This window comes from Giraffa tippelskirchi, chromosome 2, assembly GCF_054371585.1.
Source record: "Giraffa tippelskirchi isolate mGirTip1 chromosome 2, T2T-mGirTip1v1.2.pri, whole genome shotgun sequence".
NCBI classification, from domain to species: domain Eukaryota; kingdom Metazoa; phylum Chordata; class Mammalia; order Artiodactyla; family Giraffidae; genus Giraffa; species Giraffa tippelskirchi.
In genome coordinates, this window is record NC_137276.1 from 101869154 (window position 1) to 101893427 (window position 24274).

General features: G+C 36.0%; 1 protein-coding gene and 1 non-coding gene across 6 annotated transcripts in view; one reads left to right on the plus strand and one right to left on the minus strand.

The window, feature by feature from the left end:
* ACAD11 (acyl-CoA dehydrogenase family member 11) overlaps positions 1–24274 on the plus strand; it is a 136742-nt gene that overhangs the window by 28801 nt on the left and 83667 nt on the right. For all 5 annotated transcript variants that reach the window (XR_014076718.1, XR_014076719.1, XM_081569835.1 and 2 more), the window contains 4 exons: positions 526–690; positions 21098–21239; positions 21590–21711; positions 23592–23698. Coding sequence is in view for 3 of the 5 variants with exons in the window: in XM_081569835.1 (XP_081425961.1) it covers positions 526–690; positions 21098–21239; positions 21590–21711; positions 23592–23698 (536 nt within the window). In the remaining 2 variants the exon portion in view is untranslated. The remainder of the gene's footprint in view (positions 1–525; positions 691–21097; positions 21240–21589; positions 21712–23591; positions 23699–24274) is intronic.
* On the minus strand, positions 6609–6681 carry TRNAR-CCU (transfer RNA arginine (anticodon CCU)). Its single transcript has one exon. It is a non-coding gene; the product is annotated as a tRNA-Arg (tRNA).

Consider the following 24274-nt stretch of genomic DNA (forward strand, 5'->3'; position numbering starts at 1 on the left):
TTCAACACACAGTTTGGGTTTGTCATAGTTTTCTTGCCAAGAACCGATCGTCTTCTGGTTTCATGGCTGCAGTCACCATCCACAGTGATTTTAGAGCCCAAGAAGAGCAAATCTGTCACTACTTCCACATTTTCCCCTTATTTAATTTTAAGCCAGCTCTTTCACTCTCCTCCTTCAACCTTATCAAGAGGCTCTTTAGTTCCTCGTTGATTTCTGCCATTAGAGTGGTATCATCTGCATATCTGAGGTTGTTGATGTTTCTTCCATCTCTTGATTCATAGGCCAGTGTTTTTTTCCCCTGATAAAAGTCTAGGTAAGTAGAATGGAACTAGATGGAAGAGAACTTAAGTGTTGAAGTTTTTAGGCCTGTGTATTTTAGACGAAGATAAGTATCATAGGCATTTTTCCTGAGTATTTAAGACTGAACCCAAATTTGATATAATTGAATTTTGTTTTTATTTTAAAATTGCTGAATCTTATGTTCTACTTTCAGCTCTGTCATTTTTAAAATTTATTTATCTTTAGGTATCAATCTGGACAAAGCAATATCAAGCTGCAGCTCATCAGGACATCCCTGCCATGAACCAGCTATCTGACTGGCTAATGAAAAACTTGCCAGATAATGACAATGAAGAAAATTTGATTCATGGAGATTTCAAACTAGATAACATAGTTTTCCACCCTAAAGAGGTATTGGAAGCCCTGTTTACAATAAATTGAGTATATCTGACTTGGGATACAAGTACTAAGTAGATGTTCCCCTAGAGTGCTGAAAAAGCCCAAACCATCCCCATTCTTCCTCTACATTCAAGACTGTCTTCACTGCTCACAATTTTTGGAAATGAGTCTTGTAGATTTTCTGGCATAGGTATTTTCTTATCTTTAAGGCCAGGTCTTATACTGGTTTACTACTTTAAAAGAATTTGGGAATTTACATACATGTTGCTGTTTTCTTCAAAGATGTTTTTCAAATACATTTAGCTTATCCATATTGTTGCTCTTTCTTCTGGTTCATTTTCATTTTTTTCCCCTATCTGATGAAGAATTTTTAATTTGATTATTACTAGCTCAGAGAGTAGAGAATTCCAAAAGATTCCTTTGAGGCTTCAAAAGAACATGTATGAAGTTAATGGAACTTTGCTCTGTATAAATGTACTCTGTAATTTTCATAAAGAGTACAAACAAATCAAAACTATAATCCTCCTCCACTGAGCATAGTGAGGCCTAGAATTGAAAGAGTGTGGTGGGACTAAAAAAAATACTTCAGTTCTCTCTTTACCTACATGCCTTTGGGCAAGACATTTGGCCCTTAGTATTCTAACACTGATGTGAAAGATTTACAGTTCCCTGAATCCTCCTCCTTAGGGCAGAATTTTCTGGGCTCATTATAGTTTTCTCAGAATGCTGAAATGTTGTAGGGCCAGAAGAGCTGTTCTAAATTCATGTGCTGAGCTTCTGGGTTTCATATTCTTTTCCTGTAGGAAGAAGACGGGGGAAAATAGCATTATAAATTATATTGTTGTCATACTTCAAAGCAGTACTATATCTATTGAAAGTTCAAATATAAACACATATGAGCACATTTACCATCAAAACAGAAAATTTTTCATAGAAAAGTCAGTTTGGATATTTAATTTATGTATATGTATATATAATTTATGTATATGTATATATAATTATATGTATATGTGTGCATCTAACTTTTTGTTAATGGCATGGATGGATTCTGAATTCTAACTTTGTTAAATATAGAATAGGAAAATGAGAGATCACTAATTTATAACATAGAAAAATTGTAAAAGCTTATGCCTTAAAACAGGATCTGGTCTATATTTTATCTATATCATCTGATTTTTGGAGCCTATCTTTGAATAGGTCACTGTTCTCTATGTTTTCTGTAATTGTAGTACTTTTCTTTCATTACTTAATCAAGGAAGGAAAATTTCAGACCTAAATCTCCTTGTTATGTGTTTTCTACCAAGATGGTTAAATATGCTGAAATTACATATTAAATAGACTGAAAGTAATGACAGACTACAGTAAGTTCCAAATAGTTATTTCCTTTTTATATTTAATCTCATGCTAGAAAACCATTTCTTTTAAAATTCAAGTTACCAAACAAGGGTCATTTTTCTCAAGTTCTGTGAAGGCAATGCTAATTTGTAACGTATGTCTTTTCTGTTTTAAATTTATACGTCTTTTATGTTTTAGGGTTATATAATAGCTAGTAAAATGTCTTTTACTTTATACCCAGCAATCCCATAATTATTAGTGATATAAAATTTAATCAATTTCTGTCTTATATAAATATGGGTAGCTAATTTTTTATGGAAGTAACACACAGTTGGCAAAGTACCAGTCAACTAACATTTGTTTATTACCAACTATGTGCCCTGAAACATGGAGTTAGAAGGCAAAACAGCTCTTAATGAGCTCAAAATACAGATGGAGAGAAAAGATAACTGTGGTAACAGCAGAGAACAATACATTCTCAAGTGCTAAAGTATATTATTCAATAAAAGTAAGAGACTAGTCAAAGAGGGAAAAGATATCTTCTGTGGACTGACATTAAAAGCTATGAAACATTACAAATTAATTCTGGTCAATAGTTTACTATAATTATTCAATAAAATATTGACTAATAGTTTAAAATTTCATAAATAAGTAGGAAATGAGACTATTTTTCTTTTTCATGAAGGCACTTCACAAATTGAAATATCAGTCCCTGGATTATAACAAATTTAGTATGTGTATGTTTGTGCTCAGCTATACTTATTCCTAAGAATATGATTGAAAGCTTTTTATTTTTCCTTTGAGGGTAAGGATTGTATCTTTAGTTTTTTCTTACTTTTGTTTCTAAAGCCTATATGGTAAATGCCGAGTAAATGGGGACCTTCTAGACTAAAACCTCCTCTAAAGCAGTAAATGCATCTTACTCATTTATACAGCAGTTGCATGTTTCTGAATGAATCTATGCTAAAAGAACTGATTATAATTAATCACTAAGTAATGGTTTCCATCTCATTTATTTATGCTTAATTTCTGTTCTCCAGTAGTATGGCTGTCACCACTTCTGTGCCTACATTTTTGTTGTAACTTTTAATTTTGAAAATCTTTAAAGACTCACAAGAAGTTATAAAAATAGTATAGAGGGGGCTGTGTATCCATCATCCACATTCCCCAAAGAGATCTCACATTAACTATAGTATATTATCAAAGCCAGGAAATTGATATTGTGTGCATTTTGAATTGGGGGAAAAAACAAAATCAGGCTTCCCAAGAAGCTAAAATGAGGTAATTGATATGGAGCTGACACTGACCTTATTTTAATTCTTTTCTTCTTTTTCCCTCTGTTTTTATATTCTACTTTTCTAAGATATCCTATCAAGTTCTATTATTTAGAAAAAATTAGAACAAAGTAAAATCTTTACTCTTTAGTAAATATGTACTAAAACCTAAACAGTGGTATAGGGAATGGGATTATAGGAGGCTTATGAATTTACATTCCTGTGATGTTTAAGGTTTGATGTTTTATTTTTTTTCCCCAAGCAATAGCTTATTTAGTTTTGTCATCAGAAAACTCAGTAAGAGTTAAGGAAGAGAACAAAAACAATTTTGAATGATAAACCATCCAGGAATGCATGTGGTAAGCCAGTAGAAAATTACTAAAGGGAATTAAAAAAAATGAACCATGTTACCCAGTTTCACAATCCCTAGTTATTTTCTAGTTACTGATATATAAAGTATTTGAAGCATGTTTGAACAAGTGTTTCAGTAACAACATGCTCAATGAAATGTTTAAAAGAACTCCAGTTTTCCTGGAAAAGATTGTTAACTTTCCAAATATAAATCAGCCATCTGGCAGAGAAATGTTTAAGATTTTGGAGTTTAGTATACATATTGCCATTTCAGCTTGAAAGATAAATATGTTTAAATAGGAACAGATAAACCCATAGGTATTTCACCTGCCTTCAGTAATTAGTAGTCAGATGTATTTTAGATAAATATAATTACACTGGTTCTTCTGAAGTCATCTGCCTTGCAGCATTTTATATGTTGTCTTATGAAAAAAAATTTTATATGCAAAGCAAAATGTATTTTTAATGGATTTTTTTTTTCTTTTTAATTCCCCTATTATTTCTAAGATGCCAGTGTAGTTAGGAAAAAGTTTAGATATTTTTAGATACCCTTAATATGCTCTTTGGTCATAAAACCAAGTTTTGAACACAGGCCTACTGACTTCATTCCGCACTGTCGTGCTTCTCACCTCTTCTGGAACTGGTCAATTTTGGTAATCTAGAAACTTAAACCCTTGTCTTTGACCACATCCTCACTACCTTCTAGGCTTCCCCGAAGGCTCAGATGGTAAAGAATCTGCCTACTATATGGGAGACCTGGGTTCTCTCCCCAGGTCAGGAAGATCCCCTGGAGAAGGGAATGGCAACCCACTCCAATATTTTTGCCTAGAGAATTCCATGGACAGAGGAGCCTGGCAGGCTACGGTCTGTGGGATCACAAAGAGTTGGACACGACTGAGTGACTAACACTTTCACTTTTCTTTTCACTACCTTCCACTTCTCTTATTTATACCTCACCTGAGATGCTACAAATTTGATTGCTCTTACTTTAGAATTCATAAACCTCTTATGACTTCATCTGACTTCTCACCCTGCCTGGCCTATTTGGGCATGATCAGTCATTTAAAAAACTACCTTCTTTATTATCAATGAATTAATAGTTTTTTGATGATGAATGTGTGTGAAAATAATGTAAGAGTTACAAGGTTTCCTGACCTTAGCTTACTTGTTATTCCAGAATCTTCTCAACTCTTTGACTATATGTATAATCTCCAACCCTGATCTTGATTGATCGTATTTTTGCTGCCTTATAAAGTCATAAAGTCAGATTAATAGGGTTTGGGACGTATTTTTGCTGCATAATTTCATCTAGGCTCTAACTTCTCTGTAAAATCTGTGAAAAAATTTTAATTCCTTTTTCAGATCTTTTCTATTCTTCTTGAACTGTCAAGTTGCTTTTTACATCTAGACTCTTACTCTCAGCATTTAGACTTGATTCATTTTTGTCTTTTTGGTCACTTTTCATCACAAGCTGCTTTATAGGGATTACATACCCCTGGAAGTTCCCTTGATATTGCTGAAGATATTTCAGTCCTCTCCTTCATGCAGACTGCTGGGTGACATTTTTCCTAAGCCACTACCAAGAAAAATTGTTACTTTCAAAAAATTAAAGTATAGTTGATGTACAGTATTATATATTACAGATGTACATTTCAGTGATTCATGGTATTTAAAGGTTATATTCAATTTATAGTTATTATAAAATATTGGCTATATTCCCTCTATTGTACAAAGCTTATAGCTTATTTTATGAAATGGCAACCCACTCCAGGATTCTTGCCTGGAAAATCCCATGGACAGAGGAACCTGGTAGGCTACAGTCCATGGGGTCTCAAAGAGTCGGACACGACTGAGCGACTTCACTTCACTTCACTTCATACATAGTAGTTTGTACCTCTTAATTCCCTACCACTGTATTGCCCCTCCTCTTTCCCTCTCCCCATGGGTAACCAGTAGTTTCTTCTCTGAATCTATGAATCTGTTTCTTTTTTGTTATATTCATTAGTTTGTTTTATATTCATTATTCATATAAGTGATATCAAGCAGCCTTTGTCTTTATCTGTCTGACTTACTAAGCATAATACACTCCAAGTCCATGTATGTTGTTACAAATGGCAAACTTTCCTTCTTTTTAATGACTGAGTAGCATTCCATTGTATATATATATCACGTCCTCTACATTCATTCATCTGTTGGTGGACACTTAGGTTGCTTCCATATCTTGACCGTTATAATTATAAGTAGTGCTGGTATGAACATTGGGTGCACGTATCTTTTCAAATCCGTGTTTTTGTTTTGTTTCAGATATGTACCCAGGAGTAGAATCACTGAGTCATATGATAGTACTAGGGCTTCCCTGGTAGCTCAGTTGGTAAGGAATCTGCCTGCCGTGCAGGAGACCCTGGTTTGATCCCTGGATTGGGAAGATCCCCTGGAGGAGGTCATGGCAACCCACTCCAGTATTCTTGCCTGGAGAATCTCCATGGACAGAGGAGCCTGGCGGGCTACAGTCCATGGGGTCACAAAGAGTCGGAGCAACTAAGCACAGTACAGCACACATGAGAGTACTATTTTAAGTTTTTTGAGAAAACTGTTTTCAATAATATTAGGCTACAGGAATATACATTCCCACCATTATATGAGGGGTTTATTTTCTCTACATTCTCACCAGCATTTGCCATTTATGTTCTCTTTTCTGATAGCCATTGTGACAGATGTGAAGTGATATCTCTTTGTGGTTTTGATTTGCATTTTCCTGATAATTAGCGATGTTGAACATTGCAAGCCTGTTGGCCATCTGCGTGTCCTTTTTAGAAAAAGGTATATTCAGGTTTTGTGCCCAATTTAAATCATATTTTTAAAAAAGATTTAAATATTTATTTCTTTGGTTCTTCTGGGTCTTAATTGCAGCACGTGGGATCTTCAGTCCTTGCAGCATGCAAATTCTTAGTTGTGCCATATGAGATCTAATTCCTTGACCAGGACTTGAACCTGGGCCCCCTACATTAGGAGTGTGGAGTCTTAGCCACTGGACCACCAGGGAAGTCCCTAATCAGCTTTTTTTAAAATATTGAGTTGTATGGGCTGTTTATATATTTTGGATATTAATCCCTTATTGATCATATCATGTGCAAATATTTTCTCCCATTTAACATGTTGTCTTCTTATTTCATTGATGGTTTCCTTTGGTGTGCAAAAGCTTTTAAGTTTAATTAGGTACCATTTGTTTGTTTTTGCTTTTATTTTCTTTGTCTTAGGAGACAGATCTAAAAAAATATTGCTACAGTTTATATCACAGAGTGTTCTATGTATTTTCCTCTAGGAGTTTTGTTTCCAGGCTTATATTTAGGTCTTTAATACATTATGAATTTATTTTTGTTTTTGTATGAGAAAATATTCTCATTTCATTATTTTACATGTAGCTGTTCAGTTTTCTCAGCACCAGTTGTTGAAGAGCCTGTCTTTTCTCCATTGTATATTGTTGCCTCCTTTCTCACAGATTAATTGGACATGGATTTATTTCTGCATTATCAATTCTGTTCCATTGATCTATGTGTGTATTTTTTGTGTCAATACCACACTATTTTGATGATATGATACTATAGCTTTATAGTATTGTCTGAAGACAGGGAGCATGAGTCCTCTACCTCTGTTCTTCTTTCTCAAGATTGCTTTGGCTATTCCAGATCTTTCGTGTTTCCATAAAAATTTTATTTTATTTTGGCCACACTGCACAGCTTGTGGTATCTTAGTCCCCTGACCAGGGATTGAACTCAGGCCTTCAGCGGTGAAAGCATGGAGTCCTAACCCCTGGACCACCAGGGAATTCCCTCTATACAAATTTTAAAATTATTTGTTCTATTACTGTGAAAAATACCATTGGTATTTTGATAAGTATTGCATTGAATCTGTACCTTGCCTAGAGTGAAAGTGATAGTCACTCAGTCATGTCTGACTCTTTGTGACTCTCATGGACTGTCTGGTCCATGGAATTCTGCAGGCCAGACTATATAGTCCATGGAATTCTCCAGGCCAGAATTCTGGAGTGGCCATTACTGGAGTGGGTAGCCTTTCCCTTCTCCAGGGGATCTTCCCAACCCAGGGATCATACCCAGGTCTCCTGCTTTGCAGGTGGTTTCTTTACCAGCTGAGCCACAAGGGGAAGCCCAAGAATACTGGAGTGGGTAGCCTATCCCTTCTCCAGCAGATCTTCCCAACGCAGGAATGAAACTGGGGTCTCCTGCATTGCAGGTGGATTCTTTAACAACTGAGCTATGAGGGAAACTCTCTTAGTTAAATGAGTTAAAATGGTCATTTTAACAACGTTAATTCTTCCAGTCCAAGAACGTGGTACATCTTTTCATCTGTTTGTGTTATCTTTATTTTTTTCATCATTGACTTATAGTTTTCCAATTGCAGGTTTTTACCTCCTTAGATAGGTTTATTCCTAGATATTTTGTTCTTTTTGATGCAATAATAAATGGGATTATTTCCTTCTTTTTATTTTAAGTACATTGTTTTTAATTTTATTTATTTATTTGTTGGCTATGCTGGGTCTTCTTTCCTGCAATCGCTTATTTCTAGTTGCAGGGAGCAGAGGCTGCTTTCTAGTTGCAGGGCATGGGCTTCTCATTGCAGTGGCTGCTCTTGTTGCAGAGCACAGGCTCTAGGGCAGGCGAGTTTCAGTAGTTGTGGTGTGTGGGCTCAGTATTTACAGCTCTCAAGCTCTAGAGCACAGGCTCAATAGTTGTGGCACACAGGCTCAGCTGCTCTGCAGCATGTTGGATCCTCCTCGATCGGGGATTAAACTCATGTCTCCTGCATTGGCAGGCAGATTCTTTACCACTGAACCACCAGGGATTTCTTTTTCTGACAGTTCATTGTTAGCGTATAGAAAAACAACAGATTTCTGTGTATTAATTTTATGTCTGCAGGTTTACCAAGCTTTACCAAATTCACTGGTGAGGTCTAGTATTTTCTGGTGGCATATTTAGGATTTTGTATGTATAGTGTTTGTCATATGCAAAGAGTGACAGTCTTCTTCCTTTTAAATTTAAATTCCTTTTGTTAATTTTGTCTGAATTCTATGACTAGGACTTCCAATATTATATTAAATAAAAATAATAAGAATTGGCATCCCTGTCTTGTTCCTAATCATAGAGGAAATGCTTTCAGCTTTTCACTGTTTTAGTATGATGTTAACTGTGGGTTGTGATTAATGACTGTCATTATGTGGAGGTATGTTCCCTCTGTGCCAACTTATTTGAGAAAAATGTCATAAATGAATGTTGTTGTTGTTCAGTCGCTAAGTCATGTCCGATTCTTTGCAACCCCATCGACTACAGCATGCCAGGCTTCCCTGTCCTTCACTATCTCCCAGAATTTGCTCAGACTCATGTCCTTTGATTAGGTGATGCTATCCAGCCATCTCATTGCCGGTCACCCTCTTCTCCTCCTGCCCTCAAACTTTCCCAGCATCAGAGTCTTTTCCAATGAGTTGGCTCTTTGCATCAGGTGGCCAAAGTTTCGGATCTTCAGCTTCATCATGAGTCCTTCCAATGAATACTTCAGGGTTGATTTTCCTTAGGATTGACTGGCTTGATGTTCCTGCTAGCCAAAGGACTCTCAAGAGTCTTTTCCAGTGCCACAGTCCAAAAGCATCAATTCTTTGGCGCTCAGCCCTCTTTTCGGTCCAGCTCTCACATTTGTACATAACTACTGGAAAAACTATAGCTTTGATTATATGGACCTTTGTCAGCAATGTGAAGTCTCTACTTTTTAATACACTGTCTAGATTTGTCATAGCTTTTCTTCTTTTAGTGTAATGGCTGCAGTCACTGTCCACAGTGATTTCTGAGCCCAAGAAAAAAAAATCTGCCACCATTTCCACTTTTTCCCCATCTATTAGCCATGAAGTGATAGGACCAGATTCCATGATCTTAGTTTTTTGAATGTTGAATTTTTAAGCCAGTTTTTTCACTCTCTTCTTTTACCTTCATCAGTTCAGTTCAGTCGCTCAGCCATATCTGACTCTTTGCGACCCCATGAATCACAGCACACCAGGCCTCCCTGTCCATCACCAACTCCTGGAGTTTACCCAAATTCATGTCCATCGAGTCAGTGATGCCATCTAGCCATCTCATCCTCTGTCATCCCCTTCTCCTCCTGCCCCCAATCCTTCCCAGCATCAGGGTCTTTTCCAGTGAGTCAACTCTTCACATGAGGTGGCCAAAGTATTGGAGTTTCAGCTTCAACATCATTCCTCCCAATGAACACCCAGGACTGATCTCCTTTAGGATGGACTGGTTGGATCTCCTTGCAGTCCAAGGGACTCTCAAGAGTCTTCTCCAACACCACAGTTCAAAAGCATCAATTCTTTAGCACTCAGCTTTCTTCACAGTCCAGCTTTCACATCCATACATGGCTGCTGGAAAAACCATAGCCTTGACTAGACGGACCTTTGTTGACAAAGTAATGTCTCTGCTTTTTAATATGCTATCTAGGTTGGTCATAACTTTCCTTCTAAGGAGTAAGCGTCTTTTAATTTCATGGCTGCAAGCACCATCAGCAGTGATTTTGGAGCCCAAAAAAATAAAGTCTCTCACTGTTTCCACTGTTTCCCCATCTATTTCCCATGAAGTGATGGGACTGGATGCCATGATCTTAGTTTTCTGAATGTTGAGCTTTAAGCCAACTTTTTCACTCTCCTCTCTCACTTTCATCAAGGGGCTTTTTAGTTCCTCTCCACTTTCTGCCATAAGGGTGGTGTTATCTGCATATCTGAGGTTATTGATATTTCTCCCAGCAATCTTGATTCCAGCTTGTGCTTCCTCCAGCCCAGCGTTTCTCATGATGTATTCTGCATATACGTTAAATAAGCAGGGTGACAATATACAGCCTTGACGTACTCCTTTTCCTATTTGGAACCAGTCAGTTGTTCCATGTCCAGTTCTAACTATTGCTTCCTGACCTACATGGAGCTCTTTAATTCCTCTTCCCTTTCTGCCATTAGCATAGTATCATCTGCATATCTGAAAATGTTGCTATTTCTTCTGGCAATCTTGATTCTAGCCTGTGACTCTAGCCCAGCATTTTGCATGATGTATTCTGTAGAGAAGTTAAATAAGCAGGGTGACAATATACAGCCTTGACGTAATTCTTTCCCAATTTGGAACCAGTCCATTGTTCCATGTAAGGTTCTAACTGATGCTTCTTGACCTGCATACAGGTTTCTCAGGAGACAGATAAGGTAGTCTGATATTCCTGTCTCTTTAAGAATTTCCCACAGTTTGTTGTGATCCACACAGACAAAGGCTTTAGCGTAGTCAATGAAACAGAAGCAGATGCTTTTCTGGAATCCCCTTGCTTTCTCTGTTTCCAGCGAATGTTGGCAATTTGATCTGTGGTTCCTCTGCCTTTTTTAAATCCAGCTTGTACATCTGGAAGTTCTTGGTTCACATACCATTGAAGCCTAGCTTGAAGGATTTTGAGCTTTGCCTTGCTATCATGTGAAATGAGCTCAATTGTATGTAGTCTGAACATTGTTTGGCACTGCCCTTCTTTGAAATTGGAATGAATCTGACCTTTTCCCATCTTGTGGCCACTGCTGAGTTTTCCAAATTTGCTGACATATTGAGTGTAGTACTTTAACAGCATCATCTTTTAGGATTTGAAATAGCTTATCTGGAATTCCATCACCTCTACTAGTATGTAGTCATGCTTCCTAAGGCCCACTCGGCTTCACCTTCCAGGATGTCTGGCTCTAGGTAAGTAACTATACCATCATGGTTATTGAGGTCATTAAGACCTTTTTGTACAGTTCTTCTGTGTATTCTTGTCCCCTCCCCCCTTTTTTTTAAATTTTAGATTTATTTATATTCTGCTTGAAGGATACTTGCTTTACAGAATTGTGCTGGTTTATGCTAAACATCAACATGAATCAGCCATAAGTATACATATGTCCCTTCCCTCTTAATCCTCCCTCCCACCTTCCTCCCCATCCCACCACTCTAGTTGTTACAGAGTCCTGGTTTGAGTTCTCTGAGTCATACAGCAAATTCCCATTGGCTATGTGTTTTACATATGGTAATGTAACTTTCCATGTTACTATCTCCATATATCCCATCCTCTCCTCCTTCCCACCACCCCCATGTCCAAAAGTCTGTTTTTTGTGTCTGTGTCTTGATTGCTGCCCTGCAAATAATTTCATCAGTACCATCTTTCTAGATTCCATATATATGCCTTAATGTAAGGCATTTGTTTTTCTCTTTCTGACTTACTTCACTCTGTATAATAGGCTCTAGATTCATCCACCTCATTAGAACTGACTCAAATGTGTTCCTTTTTATGGCTGAGTAATATTCCACTGTGTATACATACCAAAACTTCTTTATCCATTCATCTGTTGATGGATATCTAGGTTGCTTCCGTGTTCTAGCTGTTGTAAATAGTGCTGCAGTGAGCATTGGCATACGTGCCTTTTTCAGTTTTGGTTTCCTCAGGGTATATGCCTAGTGGTGATATATTGCTGGGTTTTATGGTGCTTTTATCCTAAGGAATCTCCATACCATCTTCCATAGTGGCTGTATCAATTTACATTCCCGCCAGCGGTGAAAGAGGGTTCCCTTTTCTCCACACCCTCTTCAGCATTTATTGTGTGTAGACTCTTTGGTGATGGCCATTCTGACTGGTCTGAGGTGATATCTCTTTGTAGTTTTGATTTGCATTTCCTAATAATGAGTGATGTTGAGCATCTTTTCTTGTATTTGTTAGTCATCTGTATGTCTTCTTTGGAGAAATGTCTTTTTCCTACTTTTTGATTGGGTTGTTTATTTTTCTGGTATTGAGTTGTATGAGCTGCTTGTAGTATTTTGGATATTAATCTTTTTTCAGTTGTTTCATTTGCTATTATTTTCAACCATTCTGAGGGTTGTCTTTTCACTTTGTTTATAGTTTCCTTTGCTGTGCAAAAGCATTTAACTAGGTTCCATAATCATTTGGGATTTTTGAGCATAAACATAAAAATATGTTTATTTTGTTTTTATTTCCATTATTTTATTTTATTTTATTTCCATATATTTATTTTTATTTCCATTATTGTAGGAGGTGGGTCAGGAAGGATCTTGTTATGATTATTGTCATAGAGTGTTTTGCCTGTGTTTTCCTCTAAGAGTTTTATAGTTTCTGGTCTTATATTTAGGTCTTTAATCCATTTTGAGTTTATCTTTGTGTATGGTATTAGGAAAGTGTTCTAGTTTCATTCTTCTACATGCAGCTGTCCAGTTTTCCGAGAAGCAATTATTGAAGAGGCTATCTTTCCCCATTGTATATTCTTGCCTCCTTTGTCAAAAATAAGGTACCAATAGGTGCATGGGTTTATCTCTGGGCTTTCTATCTTGTTCCATTGGTCTATATTTCTGTTTTTGTGCCAGTACCATACTGTCTTTATAACTGTAGCTTTGTAGTATAGTCTGAAGTTGGGAAGGTTGATTCCTCCAGCTCCATTCTTCTTTCTCAAGATTGATTTGGCTATTCAGGGTCTTTTGTATTTCCATATGAATTGTGAATTTTTTTTGTTCTAGTTCTGTGAAAAAATGCCGTTGGTAATTTGATAGGGATCACATTGAATCTATAGATTGTGTTTGGTAGTATAGTCATTTTCATAATATTGATTCTTCCTACCCAGGAACATGGAATATCTCTCCATCTGTTTATGTCATCTTTGATTTCTTTCATCAGTGTCTTAGACAATTTTCTGTATACAGTTCTTTTGTCTCCTTAGGTAGGTTTATTCCTAGGTGTTTTATTCTTTTTGTTGCAGTGGTGAATGGAGTTGATTCCTTGATTTCCCTTTCTGATTTTTTCATTGTTAGTATATAGAAATGCAAGAGATTTCTGTATATTGATTTTGTATCCTCTGACTTTGCTAAATTCACTGATTAACTCTAGTAATTTTCTGATACTATCTTTAGGGTTTTCCATCTATAGTAGCATGTCATCTGCAACAGGGAGAGTTTTACTTCTTCTTTTCTTATCTGGATTCTTTTTATTTCTTTTTCTTCTTTGCTTGCCATAGCTAGGACTTCCAAAGTATGTTGAATAATAGTGGTGTGAGTTGGTGCCCTTATCTCATTCCTGATCTTAGAGGGAATGCTTTCAGTTTTTCACCATTGAAAAACCAATGTTTGCTCTGGGTTTATCATATATGGCCTTTATTATGTTGAGGTAGGTTCCTTCAGTGCCATTTTTTGAAGAGTTTTTAATCATAAATGGGTACTGAATTTAGTCAAAGGTTTGTTCTGCATCTATTGAGATTATCATATGGTTTTTATCTTTCAATTGGTTTATATGGTGTATCACATGGATTGATTTGCATGTATTGAAGAATCCTTGCATCCCTGGGATATACCCAACTTGATCATGGTGTATGACTGGCCACCTCTTCTTAATCTCTTGTCCTTCTGTTCGGTTCTTGCTGTTTCTGTCCTTTATTGTCTCTATCTTTGCATGAAATGTTCCCTTGGTATCTCTGATTTTTTTTAAAAGACCTCCTCTAGTCTTTCCCATTCTATTCTTTTCCTCTATTTCTTTGCATTATTCACTTAAGAAGGCTTTCTTATCTCTCCTTGATTTCTCTGGAACTCTGCATTCAGTTGGGTATATCTTTCTCTTTCTCCTTTGCCTTTTGCTTCTCTTCTCAGCTGTTTGTAAGTCCTCCTCAGAACAACTATTTTGCATTTTTGCATTTCTTTTTCTTAGGGATGGTTTTGGTCACTGCCTCCTGTATAATTTACTAATAGTTCTTCAGGCACTCTGTCTATCAGATCTGTATCTTGAATTTTTTCATCACTTCCACTGTAAAATCATAAGGGATTTGATTTAGGTCATACCTGAATGGCCTAGTGGTTTTCCCTACTTTCTTGAATGTAAGTTTGAATTTTGCAGCAAGGAGTTCATGATCTGAGCCACAGTCAGCTCCAGGTCTTTTTTTTTGCTGACTATGTAGAGCTTCTCCATCTTCAGCTGCAAATATATAATCAATCTGATTTTGATATTGAGGCATGTGGTGATGTCCATGTGTAGAGTTGTCTCTTGTGTTGTTGGAAGAGGGTCTTAGCCATATTCTGTTTGCCTTTACCTTGCTTACTTTTGTACTCCTAGGTCAAACTTGCCTGTTACTCCAGGTATCTCTTGACTTCCTACGTTTACATTCCAGTCCCCTATGATGAAAAGGACATCTTGTTTTGATGTTAGTTTTAGAAGATCTTGGAGGTCCTCATAGAACCGTTCAAGTTCAGCTTCTTTAACATTATTGGTTGGGACATAGACTTTGATTATGGTGATGTTGAATGGTTTCCCTTGGAACAAACCAAGATCATTTTGTCGTTTTTGAGATTGCACCCATGTACTGCATTTTGGACTCCCTTGTTGACTGTAAGGGCTGCTCCATTCCTCCTAAGGGATTCTTACCCACAGTAGTAGATATAATGGGTATCTGAATTAAATGGATTTTGAATTTTTCAAAGGCCTTTTCTACATATATTGAATTGATCATGTTTTTAATCTTCAATTTGTTAATGTGGTGTATCACATGGGTTTTCAGATATTACAAAATCTTTGCATCCCTAGGGTAAATCCCACTTGATCATGGTGCATGATCCTTTTATCATATTGTTGTATTTAGTTTGCAGTTATTTGATTTACTAGTATTTGGTTGAGGATTTTTGCATCTATGTTCATCAGTGATAATGGTCTATAATTTTCTTTTCTGTAGTATCATTGTCTGGTTTTGGTATCAAGGTGATTCTGGTGCAAAAGATAAGTTCAGAAATGTTCCTTCCTCTGCAGTTTTTTGGAATAGTTTAAAATGGATAAGCATTAACTCTTCTGTAAACCTTGGTAGAATTCATTCATGAAGCCATCTGGTCCTAGATTTTGTTTCTTAGGAGTTTTAAAATTACTGATTTAGTTTGCTTACTGGTAATTGATCTGTTCATATTTTCTGTTTCTTCCTGGTTCAGTCTTGGGAGCCTTGTACTTTTTTAAAAATGTGTCCATTTCTTTGAGGTGGTTCATTTTATTGGCATATAGTTTAATAGTGGTCTCTCATGAATCTTTATATTTCTGTGATGTCAGTTTTAACTTCTTCTGTTTCAATTCTGATTTTGTGGATTTGGTTTCTCTCCTTTTTTTCTTAATATATCTGGCTAAAGATTCATCAATTTTGCTTATCTTTTCAGAGAGCCAGCTTTTAGTTTCATTATTCTTTTCTATTGATTTTTTAGTCTATATTTTAATTTATTTCTTCTCTGATCTTTATGATTTCTTTTCTCCTGCTAACTCTGGGTTTTGTTGATTCTTCTTTTTCTAGTTCCTTTAAGTGTAAAGTTAGGTTGTTTGAGATTTTCTTTTCTAGTTTAGCGTTTATAAGTGTAAATTTCCCTCTTAGAACAGTTATTGCCAAATCTCATAAATTTCAAATCATTGTGTTTTCATTTGTCTTTAGATATGTTTCTGTTTCCTGTTTGACTTCTTCAGTGATGCATTGTGTAGTACTTTATTGTTTAGCCTCTGTGTGTTTGTGTTTTTTGCAGTTTTTCTTTTTTTGTAGTTGAGTTCTAGTCTCACAACATTGTGGTCAGAAAAGATGCTTCACATGATTTCAGTTTTCTTAAATTCACTGAGGATTGTTTTGTGGCCAGCATGTGATCTATCCTGGAGAATGTTCCATGTGCACTTGTAAAGAATGTGTATTCTGCTGCTCAATATTCAGATGAGTGTTCTATGTATATATCAATTAAGTCCATCATTTCTAATGTGTCATTTAAGGCTTGCTGATTTTCTGTCTGGATGTTCTGTTCATTTATGTAAGTAGGACACTAAAGTCCCCCATTAGTATTGTGTTACGTTGCAATGGCACCCCACTCCAGTACTCTTGCTTGGAAAATCCCATGGACGGAGGAGCCTGGAAGGCTACAGTCCATGGGGTCGCTAAGAGTCGGACACGACTGAGCGACTTCACTTTCAGTTTTCCCATTCATGCACTGGAGAAGGAAATGGCAACCCACTCCAGTATTCTTGCCTGGAGAATCCCAGGGATGGCGGAGCCTGGTGGGCTGCCGTCTATGGGGTCGCACAGAGTTGGACACGACTGAAGTGACTTAGCAGCAGCAGCAGCACATTGATATCTCCCTTTATGTCTGTTAATATTTGCTTTATATATTTAAATGTTCCTATGTTAGGTGCATATGTTTACAATTATATATTCTTCTTGGATTGATCCCTTGACCATTATGTACTGTCCTTCTTTGTTTCTTATAACAGTCTTTATTTTAAAGTCTATTTTGTCTGATATAACTTTTTCTACCTCACCTTTTTTTTTTTATTTCTACCCCCTCACTTTCAGTCTGTGTATATCTTTAGATCTGAAGTGAGTCTCTTGTAGGCAGCATCTATTTGGGTCTTGTTTTTATATCCATTCAGCTACTCTGTGTCTTTTGATTGAAGCATTCAGTATAGTTACATATAAAGGAATTATTGATATATATGTTATTATTGCCATTTTGTTAATTATTTTGGAGTTGTTTTGTGGGCCTTTATTTTTTCCTTTCTCCTTCTTTTCTTCTCTTGTCTTGTGATGTGATGACTGTCTTTAGAGTTATATTTGGATTCCTTTTTCTTTTTGTGTGTATATCTATTATAGACTTTTGGTTTGTGGTTACCATGAGGTAAATAGGTGTATGAGTATGTGTATTGTTTTAAGTTACTGATACCACAATGTCAAATGCATTTTAACCACCCTGCATTTGTACTCTCCTCCTCTCACGATACTGTTATTTATATCATATTTTACATCTAAATGGGTTCTGTATTCTTTACCTGCTTATTGTAGATATCAGTGGTTTTACTACTTTTGTCTTTTAACCTTCCTGCTAGCTTTGTGCATGGATGGTCCTGGGGTTATTTCTGGACTACTGGAAAGCAGAGCAGGTCTTGGAGTCTAGTTGCAGGATCCAGGGATTCTAGAGCTGGTGTCAGATTACTGCTAGTGGTAAGTGGGTTTCTGACACAGAGCCTGGGGTATCCAGAAGCTTGAATTGGCCTGCTAGTGGGCTAAGTTTGTCCCAGGGTAGGGTCTGGACTTCTGGTCAATGATCTGGGTCTGCAGACTGCAGGATTGTGGTTTTCTTGCATCTGGTGCCTGCCCATGGTGGGTGGAGGAAGGTCCTGGGCCCTCTGGTGGTAAGGGCTGTGTCCAGAGGCAGCTACAGGCTCATCGGGTCTTCAGGCAGCCTGTCTGCTGATGGGTGGCCCAGTTAGTTGCATGGCCTGAGGTGCCCCAGTACTGGTGACTATAGTTTGTTGGACCATGGCTGGGTCCTAGGGCTAACTAGAGAGAGGATTCCACAATGACACCTGCCAACACCAATGTCCACATGGTAGGAGGAGCTCCCTAGAATGGTTGCCACTGGTGTCTGTGTCCCCAGGGTGAGCTGCAGTTGCCTCCTACCTCTCTGGGAGACTCTCCAAAACCAGCAGTTAGATCTGACCCAGTCCCTATGAAATTATGACTTTTATTTTGAGATCCTGGAACATGTGAGATTTTGTGTGCACCCTGTCTGTATTTTCTCCAGTCCTTTGGTACCTTCCAAAATTAAGCCCCACTGACCTTCAAAGCCAAATAAATGCTCTGAGGGTTCATCTTCCTGGTACAGGACCCCTAGAATGGGGAGCCTGACATGGGCTCAGACCTCATACTCTTGTGGGAGAACCTCTGTTGTGGAATTATTCTCCAGTTTGTGGATATCCACCTAGGGGTATGGGACTTGACTATATTGCAAGTCCACCTGTCCTACTCATCCTGACGTGGTTCCTTCTTTTGTCTTTAATTGTAGAGGATCTTTTCTGGTAGGTTCTGGTCTTTTTCATTGGCAGTTGTTCTGCTTATCACTGTTATTTTGATGTGCTCATGAGAGGAGGTGAACTCATCCCTGATGGGTTATTATAAGATAATGGGTATAATTCTCTGTACTATACAGTATATTCTTGTTGCTTATCTGTTTTACATATAGTAATTTGTATCTGTTAATCCCATATCCCTAATTTGTCCCTCCCCCTTCCCTTTCCCCTTTGGTAACCACAAGTTTGTTTTATATATCTGTGTCTGTTTATGTTTTATATATGCATTCATTTGTGTTACTTTTTAGATTCCACATGTAGATTATTTCATACAGTATTTGTCTTTCTCTGTCTGACTTATTTTACTCAGCAAATATTCTTTAAGTCTCTCCCTGTTACTACAGATGGCAATATTGCATTCTCTTTATGGTGGAGTAATATTCCCTTGTGTATATACCATGTATTTTTTAAACCAGTCATCTGTTGATATATACTTGGAATCAACCCAGTTGTGGCTAGTTTGTTTTTAATCTACATAAAAACTATAAACATTGTGACTGATTATCAACAAAATGAAGTTTCTTTTGTGCTGGATTAGGTTTAGTCACTTAGTCATGTCTGACTCTTGTGACCCCATGGACTATAGATTCCTCTGTCTATGGGATTCTCCAAGGCAAGAATACTGGAGTGGTTTGCTGTTTCCTTCTCCAGGAGATCTTCCCAACCCAGGGATTGAACCTGAGTCTCTTGTATTGCAGGCATCTCTTTACCAACTGAGCCACCAGGGAAGCGCATAGACCAGTTGTACTGAGGAAGTGCTAATTTTCTTTGGATGTTAGCAGCACAGAAACAAACGGAATGGTATAGACAAAAATGCATCCGGTCCTTTTTTTTAAAGCAAATTTAACTGATAATTCAGTATAATCACAACCATAAAAAGCTTATGAGGTCAAATCATAGAGGAAGTAATGATCAATTTTTCCATAGTCATAATAGAAAAATTTTTATTGCCTGTTATATGCCAGGCTCTGTACTTATTCATAGAATAAATACGTTTTAGCCACCTACTGTGTGTTAGGTACTTTAATAGACTCTGATAAACAAAATGGACATATCACCTATCTTTATTTCATATTCACACTAACTCTACACAAGATATGTTATGGTTACTTAAATTGAAAATCAGAAGTGTTAACTAGTCCAGAATTGCAGAGTTAACTGTCCAGAATTACACAGCCAGTAAATGATGGAGCGCTTCCCTCATAGCTCAGCTGGTAAAGAATCTGCCAGCAACGCAATGCAGGAGACCTGGGTTCAATCCCTGAGTTGGGAAGATCTCCTGGAGAAGGGAACAGCTACTCACTCCAGTATTCTGGCCTGGAGAATTCCATGGACTGTATAGTCCATGGGGTCGCAAAGAGTCAGACATGACTGAACAAGTTTCACTTGCTTTCACTAAATTGTAGAGCTAGGATTTGAATTCAGGTCCGTGTGACTCCACAGACCACATTTTTCCTTAAAGCTACAATAATGTGTTCAAGTATGTGACCGAAGTAAGGGAGTGCAAATACATACAAAGATAGATAAAGGCATGAAACACAATAATTTGCATTGCCTAAATGAACTCTGCTGTTTTATCTGGCTTAGATAATCTTGGCTAAGTTGTTGCTGCAGTCTCCTCTTTGCCCCCCTACAGTCTATTCAAAACATAGCAGCTAGAGTGACCTTAAAATACAAATCCTATTCAGTTGCTCTTCCTGTACAGACCTTCCAATGCAATGCCTCCTCCCATATCCCATCCCTCTTACCTCAGTCTCTTGAAGTAACCGTAGTCATTGTTGTCAGTTTGGTGTGTATTCTTTCAACTTTGAGTATTCATTTGCAACCTTTTTATTTAAATAGGATCATAGTACACATATTATTCTGCAGATTGCTTGTATTTTCAGTTGAATGCCCTGTGTTCCTGACGTAAAAATCTATATTCCCTTGATATATATTGTTACAAAGTAGAATGAGGAAAGCTGTGTTATTGATTCCAAATTACACAACTCTATGATGATTGATTTTGTATTCATAAAACAAGCAGCATCTTTTATAACAATTACATTTTTGTATCTGCAGCATGAAATAACTTACTTTAAAAAATTACTGTTGCCATAGGAGTGTAATATTTGTCATGTTGTTAGACTCATTATTAGAGCATAGATTCTTAAATTGTAAGTAATTGTTAGAATTTCTTCTTTTACCATAGTTAACTTCCAGTTGAACATTTTCAACTGCTCTTGCCTCCGCTCTTTAGTAGACACGTTAAGGCTATGTAAAGTAAAATGAAGAACTGAGGGCCGATCATGGAATCAGGGGACTTGGCTTTACTCATTCAAGGCTATTAAAATTAGTTATTTGATAAGTGAATTGTGCCACTGTGGGTGAAGACTGCGAACTACAGCTTCGCATCTGCTTTTGATGGAATATATTATTTTCAATATATTCTATTTCATTTATTTCCTTATTTTAGTTGTTTTGGATTTAATATATTAAAATCTTTTTATTTTTAATTATAGGCTCGAGTTATAGCTGTACTAGATTGGGAGCTTTCAACCATTGGTCATCCTTTGTCAGACTTGGCTCATCTCTCCATGTTCTACTTTTGGCCAAGGACTATTTCATTGCAAAATCAAAGACATAATTTGCAAGAAAACATAGGTATGAAAACAAAATGTTGCCTAAATTTCTATTAAGATAAAATTGTCTTTATTTCTCTCCATAATTAACAAAAGATAGTTTTATAATCTTAGATAAACAGCTTTTATTTGTTTCTTGAAACGTTTTTAAATCATCTTTATCAATTTTTTTAAAGTGTGCCATTCCACTTTTAGTAATTTGTGACAAAACATAATCATTTCTATATACTATGCTTTTGGAAATAAATATTTGGAGCATGTTTTGCTTTGTAGAAAAATGGTTTTTATATTCAATTTTGTATCTAATATGATATTTAAAATTATTCACCTTGACGTTTTTATTAAAGTTTATAGTATGTATTGTTTTTATAGGGATACCATCAATGGAAGAACTGATTTCAATATATTGCCGCTGCAGGGGAATTAATTCTAATCTTCCTAGCTGGAATTTCTTTCTTGCCCTTTCATATTTTAAAATGGCAGGAATAGCACAGGTAATTAATTTTTTAACATGTGTTTCACTATTACTTACTGATGTCATCTTGAAAATATTTTTGGTTTGGGGGGTTTTACATTCTTTTTTTTTTGGCCACATAGTCACTTGGCTTGTGGAATCTTAGTTCCCTAACCAGATATTGAACCCAGTCCCCTGGCAGTGGAAGCACAGAATCCTAACCACTGGACCAGAGAATTCCCTTATATTAATATCTTTAGATCAACTTATTTTCCACAATGACAAATACCAAACATGGACAAAATATAAATTCAGAGTTTACAGAATAGGAATTTGGCAAGGGAAAAAGTTGAGTAGCAAATGTGGTATAATAGACCAAAAAGATGGAGGAAGGGAGAGAAAAAGACATAATGACAAAAAGAAGAAAAGCATGTGAGAATTGGTTATTTCCTGAATATCAGTATAAGAAGGAGCTAAACTCCTAATGTGATACCTGATTCAGATTCTGAAGCCATTTATTAATCAGGGCTGATGGTGAGGAATTATCATTATATTTCCCAAAGCCTAGCACAATACCTAGCATACAGAAGCCTCTTAATTATGTTTTTGAGTGAAGATAAGCAAAATTGTCTATTTTCCTAATAATATGATAAATTTTGAGAGAAAATTGAACATAAATACAGTTTTTTTTAATTTACAGTTTAAACAAATGCATTCTTCATTATACTAATTCATTAAACTAATTCTTCATTAACCTAACTTTGAATCTTTGTTTATTTAAGAAATTAAGATGCTTTCTCACTGGCAAGGGGTTAGAATTTATAGAAAGAACAAGTAAATAAGAGATTTTAGAAACAAAAAGAATGGGAAAAGAAAGATTAAGGAAAATTATGGTTATTTTTCCCTGTCCTCAGAGTCCATATTGTCCTCCAATACCTGAAATATTTTCTAAGAAATTGTATTACATCTCATCCTATAGTTTAGAATCATATTAATCATATTAGTTAATCTTGTTGCTCAGATGGATTTCTCACAATAAGGTTTATGGTATGTTTCTGTATTTGTCACTTTCTACAAAAAAGATACCAAATAGGTTTTCAATTTAAAATGGATTTTCATTTCAAATGAAAACTTGGCATGATTTATGATTGAAATTAATATGTCATAAACTACTATATGTCAAATAAACTATATAGTAGTAACTTTAGAGATGATCATAAACATTCCATTCTAACTAGAAATGTGAAATTGGAAATGATGGAAAGACTGTTACAGTGTTAATATTGTACAAAGAATTATATAAAGAAATAAACTATTGAAATTCAGTTGATATTGTTTGGGGCAGGGAACCAGAAAATATGTTATGTTGGAAGCACAGAATATGGAGAGGTAAGAAACAAAAAAAAAATGTTGAGCATTCCACTAACACTGTTCAAAGGAGAATAGTTTCACATAAATTTAAAGGTCCAAAAAATGAGATAAAATATTCTTAGAAGTCATTTCATTGTCTTCTTTTTGGTTTTATAATTTTTAATTTTATTTTGATTTCTTTAGTTTTTTTTTTTCTCCACTATGAAGGTAGAACAGTGATCTTTAGAGATGACATAACTTGCCAATTTGGTATCTTTGGTAACTGCTAAAGTAATTTTGAAGTTTGGTTTGATTTCCAGCTATAATTCTGTTATGATGAGAGTATGTTAACCAGATAATGAGAGTATGTTAACCAGATAATAAGTGTGTAATACTTTCATTTGGAGTGGCATAATTTTTCCTGCATGTAAATTAATAGAATTGATAGTCTGATTTACATCTTAGTACCTGTAAGTTTAGTGATTCACGTAGCTGGAAAACTGCGAAGACTGGATAGCTGAAGAATAGTTTTCATTGAATTTTAATCACTTTATGTTAATGTACTTATAGGGAGTTTATAATAGATATCTTCTGGGAAATAATGCCTCTGAAAATAGCTTTCAATATGCCAATGTTGTGCAACCTCTGGCAGAAACTGGATTGCTGCTCTCAAAAAGGTAAGCTAAATATAGATTCCGTGGTTAACTCAAATAGAGCCTTTATTAGGTATGTGAGAGTCATAAGCTTTAGAAGCATAGGGATTGTTTTTATTACTTACAACACAAGGATTACTGCTGCCAACCATGGTTATTCTTTCTTTTTTTTTTTTTTTAGTAAATCTCTTTTATGCTTGAAAATAAGTTGACTTCAGCCATAAAGAAATATCGATTTAATATTAAAAGGTTTCTCTTTTGCCAAGTTGAATTATAAACTTTTAAGGATATTGATAAAATTCTGAAATGTTCCCTTCTACTGTTTGTTACTTACATATACCTATTTAAAATTATGTATTATATAAGATGATTTATTAAGTTTAAAAATGTTGCTCTCTTCCACCATCAAATTGCATGAAACTGTATTCATACATTTAAGCATCTTGAAATTCATATGTCCATTAGTGGGGCACTTATGAGGCATCTAATACACTTTTTCCAATCATACCTCCATCTAACAGGTGTGATGCAGGGGGAGGGTAAATTAGGGGATTGAGATTAACATATACACACTACTATATATAAAATAGATGATCAACA